Raw genomic sequence first — 9,446 nt, forward strand, 5'->3', positions numbered from 1 at the left:
TATATATATATATATATATATATATATATATAAAATATATATATACATAAATATATATACACACACACACACACACACATATATAGTGCTGAGTGAGATCCTGAATGATTTTGCTTATATAAACCTCTAAGAAATACAAACTAATCTACAGCGGTAGAAAACCAGTCAAGTGGTGGCAGTGGTGCACACCTCTAATCCCAGCACTTGGGAAGCAGATGCAGGTGGATCTGCTTAGTCTACAGAGGGAGTTCCAGGACAGTTAGGGCTACATGGTGAAAACCTGTCTAGGAAAAAAAAAAGAACAGACTGGTGGTTACTTTGGAATGTAAGGGCAAGACAGGAACTAGAAAAGCCAAGATATATATATAACAGTGTCTTAGTCACTGTTCTATTACTGTGAAGAGACACCATGACCAAGACAACTCTTATAAAAGAAAGCACTGCTTATAGTTTCAGAGATTTAGTCCACTATCATCATGGTGGGGAGCACAGTCACATGCTGGGAGTTACAGTAGCTAAGAACAACATCCTGTTCTATAGGTGAAAAGAACGAGATGCACTAGGCCTGGTTGGGCTTTTGAAACCTCAAGTCCACCCTCAGCATCACACTTTCTTCATCAAGGCCACACTTCCGAACCCTTCTAATTCCACCAGAGTTCTACTCCCTTGGGACTTAGCATTCAAATATATGAACCTACTGGGGTCGCTCTTATCCAAACCATACATAACAGGAGCTTGAAGCTTTTAGGGGTAACGGTTATTTTCCTGAAATTAATATATGATGGCTTCTTTTACATACTATGACAAATCTAATGAAGCATACAGGTTTTTCTATGTGCTTCAACAAGCCTATAAATATTATGAACTACATGCTTTACAAAGTTGAAATGCTATTAGCACAACTTACCTTCTTTGCACTCTTCTCTTTTTTTATCAGCCTGCTGTTGAGCCAACTGCCTATTATAAAAAATATGCTAAATGAATTAAAAATAAAATTGACAGATGTTTAAATCCCACATTCTATATGACAAACTAAGGTGAAAAGTTAAATTAGTCAAAGAAAGTATTAATATTCAGATACTTTTTTTTTTTTTTTTTAGTTTTTCAAGACAGGGTTTCTCTGTGTAGCCCTGGCTGTCCTGGAACTCACTCTGTAGACCAGGCTGGCCTCGAACTCAGAAATCCACCTGCCTCTGCCTCCCAAGTGCTGGGATTAAAGGTGTGCGCCACCACCGCCCAGCTAAAACTCAGATACTTAAAAAACCAAGAAACATTGAAAATATATGTCATGGCTAAACAAGTCAGTTTTGAATTTAATAACAAACCTATTTGTTTTTTTTGAGACAGTTTGTGGTGGTTTGAATAGGTTTGGCTCCCATAGAGTCATGTGTTTGAATGTTTGGTCCATACAGAGTAGCATTATTAGAAGGTGGGGCCTTGTTGGATGAAGTGTGTCACTGTGGAAACAGACTGAGGTTATTATATGCTCCAGCTACATACACTCAGTGTGACACAGCCCCCCCTTCTGCTGCCTGCTGATCAAGCTCCTTCTCTAGCACCATGTCTGCCTGCATGCTGCCATGCTTCCTACCATGATGATAATGGATTAAACCTCTGAAACTGTAAGCCAGTTCCAATTAAATGTTTTCTTTTATAAGAGTTGCCATGGTCATGGTGTCTCTTCACAACAATGAAAACCCTAACTAAGACAGTCTCACATTGTAGCCCAGGCTAGACTTGAACTAATAGCAGTACTTCTGCCTTAGCCTTAAGTTTTATTTATTTTTAATTATATGTGTTTGTGCATGTGGAGTCCAGGTGTTGGATCTTCTGGAGCTGAAGTTACAGACCTGAGACAATTGACATAGGTGCTGGGAATTGAATTTGGGAAGAGTCGAAGTATTCTCAACTGCTGGGCAATCTCTCTAGTTCCAACCTGACTCAGTCTTCTAAGTGATGGGATTATAGGTGTGACCTACCACATTGGCTGTTAACTCTTAGTCAAACAGAAAAATCAAGTCAAAGTATCTCACTTGAAATAATAAGTGAAATCCTTGAATTAAGTATTTAAGTATGATTGAAAAAGAGCATTGCATGAAAGCATGTTTCACACAAGGATATAGCAATCCATAACCTTGAAAAATTTGGAATTCTAAAGAGAATGAATGAGCTTTAGAGATATGTGAATTGTTTTCTATGAACAATAGCTTTAAACTATTGCCAACACTGAGAAACTGGGTCAAGAGGATTACCATGGAGTGTTCACACACCCAGAAAGCAAAGACATACAGATCTCTTGAGTTCAAGGTTAACCTGGCCTACATATGAAGTTCCAGGTCAGCCAGGCTTTATAGGGAGACCCTATCTCAAAGACAAACAACAACAAAAAAACACATGAATCTACAGCCAGCTTTAAGTTCAAGGTTAGGCTCCGCAGAGACCTTGTCTGAAACAAAATACCCCATCCATGCCCAAAAATGATATAGAGAATCTACTGAATTGGAAAAAAACAAAACCCAAACATTTTACATGGGGAAACAAAAACAGAACTTCATCTGATCTTTCAAAACCTATATGTATATTATTACATAAATAATTATATTTATTGACTATTCGCCACAAACAAGGGTGAAGACTACATTTCAGTGATAAAGCACTTCCTAGGGTCTTGGGTTCAAAAAAAAAAAGAAAAAAAGAAAAAAAATCAATTTAGTGCCCACTACACAGGCAAGAGAATCAGTCTGGATTCCCAGTACCCAACTAAAAGCTGGGTGTGGCACTGGGGATGAAGATGAAGGAGGAGATGAACTGAAACAGGCAGATTCTCCAGAGGTCATTGGCCAGCTAGCCTAGCTAAATCAATGAGCTCCAGGCTCAGTGAGAAATCCTGCCTCAAAATAAGATAGACACCTTATATGGAAGAAGACACCTGATATGGATCTCTGGCATCCAAAATGCATGCACCCCTACAGGCATGTGCATACACCTAGACATGAATTCATATCAAACACAGAAGTTAAAAAAAATAAGCTGGGCAGTGGTGGCATACGCCTTTAATCTCAGCACTTGGGAGGCAAAGGCAGGTAGATTTCTGAGTTCGAGGCCAGCCTGGTCTACAAAGTGAGTTCCAGGACAGTCAGGGCTATACAGAGAAACCCTGTTTCAAAAAACAAAAAAACAAACAAAACAAAAATAAAATAAAAAATTAAAAGGAAACTATCTAGAATAATTCACCCATATATCCTTTGAAAAATGTGGGCAAACATTCCTTACCTTTCTTAGAACACAGGTAAGAACAAAAGAGAAAATAGAGGCTTTTAATTTAAGCAGGACCAGCAAGATGGCTCAGTGGGTATAAGCACCTGGCCACCAAGGCTGCTGACTTCAGTTTGATCCCTGGAATTCACATAGCGGAAGGAAAACTTCCTGACAGTTATCTTCAGCAAGCATACACACTCAATCGATAAACAAAGAAAAAAAAGTTTGAGCAATTTGTTGAACAGTTAGTTTTTAGGCTCGTAGTTTATTTCTCTAGGAGCCATGCCCTTCAAACCATATAAAACAAAGTAGCAATTTGTTGTTGTACTGGACCAGATGAGCTCTTAATTCTATAAAAATTAAATTTTGTGAAGGTATTGGAAAGATAGCTAATATCTTACTCTTATCAGTCTTCTCATTCTGTGCCTGTCAAAACTGTCTGACACTATAAACTATCTGATGCTATAAACCATGAAAGCTGCCATAGATGCATATGGCTGTGTGCCAAAGAAATCTGTCAAGTCAAGCAGCCAGACTTTAACTCTGGATAGCTGAGTATAGCCTTAGCTTTTTCTACCTAGAAAACTGTATATACAAGTTTAAATATTATTTCACAGGTTTCATGTGTTCCCTGAAGGTAACTTATGTGCTTATGATCTCTGGACCCAAGTCAGGAGCATCATGATCACAGAAATATTTGAGTCTATTGTGGAATGATTTCTCAAGTTTTTTTTTTTTCTTCTTTTAAAAAATTATTTATTTATTTTATGTATGTGAGTACACTGTTGCACCAGAAGAAGGCATCAGATCCTATTACAGATGGTTGTGAGCCACCGTGTGGTTGCTAGAAATTGAACTCAGGACTTCTGGAAGGGCAGCACAGTGCTCTTAACTGCTGAACCATCTCTCCAGCTCTCAAGTTTTCTATATTTTCGCTACAGTATTGATTATCTGGTCTTTCAGACACAAATAAGATTTAAAGAATGAAGTAACAAGGAAAGAAAAAAAATAGGGTGCTGGCTACAGTGAAAAGAGCCAGAGGCAGGGAAAGTACACAATTAAAGAGTTTTCCTACAAAGACCAAGGCAGACACTCCACATCAGTCTCTGACCTCCATGTGCACCCACCTACATACATATTCACATACTTGCCTACATACATGCAAACACATGCATGTACAACTCATGTAAAATAATAAAAACATATATAAAATAAAAGCAGTTTTTCTCGTATTACCTTGTGAAATGTCTGCCATTGGAGAATTTCTCTGTTCTTTCCGAATTCTTATCAAAACTAGACTCTGAAGAAGTTTGTGCTTGCTTTCTCAAAGACCTTAAAGAACGTGTATTGTAGTATATTTTAACTCCCGTAACTGAGGATTCATCCTTTAAGAAAAAAATGAAGAAAGCTGTTATAAGTTTTACTTTAGTTAAGACCAACTTAACAAGTGGTAAGAATTTCCTCTGATTATGTTAATAGTAAGTTGCTTTTAGTACAGGGTGATTTTTCTATCTCCCCAAGAAACAATAAATCAAAATAATTATTTCATTACAAGTATTAGAACAGGCTATGAAACTGCAAATACAGGATTTACTGCCCAGCATGGTGGGTGACACCTGCCTGCAATCCCACCACTTGGGGTAATGGGAATGGGCAGGCATAGGGGGGCAGAGCATCAGGATCAGAAGTTCAAGGTTCCACATGTATGTCAGTTACATTACAGAGTGTGAGGCTGAGCTGGGATAATGATACCAAAAAATAAATAAGGTTGGCCCAATAGTTCAGTGGTAAAGGAACCTGCCTCCAAGCTTAAAGACCTGAATTAAAATTCCAAGACTCAGGGTGGAAGGAGAGAACACTCTCGTAAGCTGTTCTATGTCCTTGTGTATACAAACAGATGTGTACACACACACACACACACACACTGTAAAGAAAAATTATGATAAAATTTATATGTTGAAAGGAACTATAAGAGTGACATTTCTTTCTTCTTCTTTTTAAGATTTATTTATTTTTCTGTATGAGTATCTTGCCTGCCTGTGCCTGGTACCTGTGGGGGTCAGAAGAGGGAATTGGAGTCCCTGAAACTGGAGCCACAGACAGTTGTGAGCCATGATATGGGTGCTGGAAATTGAACCCAGGTCCTCTCACCACTGACCCGTCTCCCTAGCCCCAAACAACTAATTATTTCAACAACAAAATTTTAATAATCACCCAAACTCTGGATTTGCTGACTCTGACCTAACTTATCAAATCCCTACCGTAGCTCTTCAGGGTTTCCTAATACTTCAACTTCTAAACCTAAAATCAAGAGCCCTTTCTGGCTCATACTGCATGCAGACTTGTGTCATGTGACTCAACCCCACAAGCTCCACTCAGCACTCCATGTTGAGGTGTTCCTGCTTTAGCACAGGCCTGTAATTCTAGCTACATGGGAAGCTAAAGCAGGACTACATGTTCAAGTTCTGCCATCAATGAGGTGGAGACCCAAGAATATGCCATCAGCTTCCTAAGTACACTCATAGAGTGGGCTTCAAGAAGTGTGCCCCTTAGGCACTCAAAGAAGTCCAGAAATCTTCCATGAAGGGGATGTGTACTCCAGATATACACTAATAAACAGGCCCAATAAATAAATGTTCCATATCATATCCACATGTTTGTCCAGAAAATGTAACAAGGGTGACAACACACCAAACAAACACTACACATTGGTAACTTAACTGCCCATTAACACATTAAAAAAAAAATTCTAGTCAATGCAGATGAGAAAGTGCTGAAAGTCGAAATTACAGAACTGCCTTCAAAACTAAAACAAGGTACATTGTAGTTATGGGTCACACTCCATGCCTCCAGAATTTAAGGTCAGTCTCTAATATTAAACCAAGAAAAATCATATTAATGAATTTAAAATGAATAAATTCAACTAACCGAAGTACCATCTCTACCATCTGTTGATAAATATGTGACTGCAAATTAAGAAATATTCAAAGACTAGAGGGTAAGCAGAGAGTTAAGTCTTTGAAATATACATTTCACTTACAAAAGACATGGAACTGAATATAAAATCCCCAGTTTATAAAACTTTTCAAATACAAAGCTATTTTATTCTTGGTATAGATGGCATTTTGTAATAGGAATCTGTCGTCCTTGAGGAAAAGGACACTCCCTAATTAACCTCTAATTAGAAGATCTACAAAAGTACCTTGATTTATAGAAGAGAGGACTTCATTTCAAAAATATATAAAATGTGGCTAGGTAGTAGTGAATGCCTTTAATCCCAGCACTTTAGGTGGTAGTTCTGAGTTGGAGGCTAGCCTGGTCTACATATCAAGAGTTCTAGGATAACCTGGGTGACACAGAGAAACCTTACAGACCACAACAGGCTGCTGTATGTACTTCAAAAAAGCTCAGCCTCCATATAGTATGTATGACATGGTCTGTATACTAGGCCTAGCTTATCTCTGTGAATAATAACTAAAAACATATACTGTATAGGGCAGTGGTGGCGCACGCCTTTAACCCCAGCACTTGGGAGGCAGAAGCAGACAGATTTTTGAGTTCGAGGCCAGCCTGGTCTACACAGTGAGTTCCAGGATAGCCAGAGCTACATAGAGAAACCCTGTCTCGAAAAGCCAAAAAACAAACAAACAAATTACTTACATACATACACACACACACACACACACACCATAGTTACGTTCTGAGTAAGGGAGAAATATAAATAGAAGAATTAGGAGTGTATAGATGTCCTAGAAGGTTTAATAGCTAGAACAGAGGGCAGAATAAAAGTTCATGTAAAGAGGACTGGTTTGTAATTTTGAGTAAGAAATGTTTACCTGACCCAGATCTCTGTCACTTCCTGCACCTGACTGAGAAGCAAATACTAAAAGGTCAGGATTTTCAATTTAAAAGCAACAATTTCAAAGGTTAAAAAAATAAGGACTTCAGTTTCATTCCAGTCCCCAAGGAAGCAAATAAGTCTGTCTACAAGACATTCACTTTCTATAGTGCCCTAACACAAGGCTAGCATTGTCTGAACTAAGTGGACAGTGCTGTGTCACTCCTAGCGCAGCGCTCTGACCACTGACTTCCAGGCTCCTGATCAGTTATTCCGTTCTATTTTTCCTACTCCCTCACTGCAACATGACCATCACTACCGGTTTCAGAAACTTTCGCGTTGCTTCCTCAACCTCAACTGTTTTAGCGAACGCTGTCCCCATCCATCACTGCCAGAGTGGGGCGATATCTAATCCTTCTACACTGGTCCCTGAGATGGGCAAGAAGCATTTGCAAAACCTCCTTCTACAGAGACTGGAAATGCAGCATGAAGTGCCAGAAAAGGAAAGATGTAGGAGGCACAAAAACCTAAGTTCCAATTTCAGAACCGTCTACCACTTTCTGTTTACCTTTCTGGAGTCCATGTCTGCATCTGTCACACTGATAACCACTATGGTCCTCTCTAAGGCTTGTCAAGAGACTTAAAGGAAGTGCACGCGAAACGCTGCCGTCCGTCCCTCCACATTATGCAACCTGATATTTTACTTCGCTGAGTCTCAGGATGGAACCTCCCTGGACCGTAAATGGAGGTCAGCGGCCTCTTTACTGTCTGGGCCCGCAACCCCTAAAATGTTCACGTGCACGCGCTTGAGCCGTAAGGGGGTCGCACTCCCCTGACTGACGCGAACCCGGGAAGGAGCCCGGAAAGGGGGGATGGGGGGAGCACAGGGACGGCCCAAAGCACCTCGGCTCGGCCCTACGCAGCGCTTCGGCTCTTGGTTTCCTTTTGCGTAGAAAGAGGTGGCGACCAACAGCTCAGCCCGCTTCCAGCCAGTTCTGTCTCTCCAGAACCTTCCACCTCGCTTGTCCGCGACAGTCCACCAGGCCGGCGCGGGGCGCGAGTCCCCTCAGCGCGTCTCCACCCCAGGGCCCAAGGCTCCCCGCCCCAGGCCGGTACTCACGCCCGCCGCCGCCGCCGCCGCCGCTTTGGACGCCGTAGATTTCCCCGCGGCTTCTGGCAAGCTGGGCCGCCTCCGGCCGCTGTTCTCCAAGCTGAGGAACTCAGTGGACAGGTCCAGAGAGTCGGTGGCCGAAGAGGTGGTGGAGCGACTGTGTAGCTCCAGGCTGCTGCGGAGAACCACCATCGTGTCCCGCTGCAGAAGCCGGAACCCGAGGCGAGAGAGACGGAGAGGGGTAGCGAGCTCCGGAGGAGGCTTCCCAGGCGCTCACGCGCTCTGAATTCTGGCGCCACAAACTGCGCGCCCAGCGGCCGCGGCGTACGCGCGCCGGATCCCTCCGCCGTCGGCCACGCCCACTCCGCCGTCGGCCCCGCCTCCTGACCCCGCCCCCCCAAACCGACGAACCCGAAACTCTCCTTCGATCTGAAGAGCGCGGGAACCTACGCCGAAGCGAAGTGGAACGCCAGCAAGCTGTGTGGAGCACCCCGCAGGAATTTGCGACGTCGTTCCTCCTTCCGTAGTTCCGGCTCTCCGCCCTCCGTGGAAGGAGACGGGAGAGAGCGGTGCAGCGTCTTGTTTGGAATTTTGGCGCGTGGATGCGGAAGGCCCCTTTGGCTACCTGCCGGCGGCTTCCCGCCATCTAGGCTTCAAACGCCAGAGAAAAAGGTCCTTAAACCAAGCACTTTACCTTTGATAGGTTTGGCTGTGAGACTGAAGAGGTTTTTAATTGACGAACTATCAAAAATAAATTAACTACACGAAAGAAAGAAAATATAATGGCTCTTAAAGACAGCTAAAAAGAACTGACAACAGCTATTGGGATAAAATGTAACTTACCAGGGATAAAACTGTAAAATCCTAATCTTATAAAAGCTACTAACTTGTGAAGTGTTAAGGATAATTATGACATGCAAGTTAATGGTCAGTCACCTTATAAATGATCAAATTCTTTTCTGTGCTCAGAATTGTTTATAGTCATGCTAAGTGCAAATGTAATTCATTTACGGGGGGCGGGGAGCGAGCTTTAGCCTTCTGTATATGTTGTCAAAGTTAAACGTAAAGAAAGTAATTAAAAACGAGAGTTTTTAACATTAAATTTAAATTTTTTAAAATACTTAATAGTTTAGCTGATGCTTCTCAAACCCCTCAAAGAGATCTGCTGGCTGGCATTTAAGGTGTTTAATAAAAGGCTTCTCCTGTTAGACAATACCAGCTTCTGGTAGCCTCAGCTGA

The 9,446-nt window shown here is 41.7% G+C and overlaps 1 protein-coding gene across 3 annotated transcripts in view; it reads right to left on the reverse strand.

Annotated features, from left to right (window-relative positions):
* Positions 1 to 8,480, reverse strand: part of Atad2 (ATPase family AAA domain containing 2) — a 42,501-nt gene extending 34,021 nt beyond the window's left edge. For all 3 annotated transcript variants that reach the window (XM_028753884.1, XM_028753883.1, XM_028753885.1), the window contains exons 1-3: positions 8,217 to 8,480; positions 4,495 to 4,643; positions 908 to 957 (exon numbers count right to left, since the gene is read on the reverse strand). In XM_028753884.1, the coding sequence (XP_028609717.1) occupies positions 908 to 957; positions 4,495 to 4,643; positions 8,217 to 8,399 (382 nt within the window). In that variant the 5' untranslated portion in view covers positions 8,400 to 8,480. The remainder of the gene's footprint in view (positions 1 to 907; positions 958 to 4,494; positions 4,644 to 8,216) is intronic.
* Positions 8,481 to 9,446: the final 966 nt, after the last annotated feature.

Source organism: Grammomys surdaster, unplaced genomic scaffold, assembly GCF_004785775.1.
Source record: "Grammomys surdaster isolate TR1022 unplaced genomic scaffold, NIH_TR_1.0 125974, whole genome shotgun sequence".
Classification (NCBI taxonomy): domain Eukaryota; kingdom Metazoa; phylum Chordata; class Mammalia; order Rodentia; family Muridae; genus Grammomys; species Grammomys surdaster.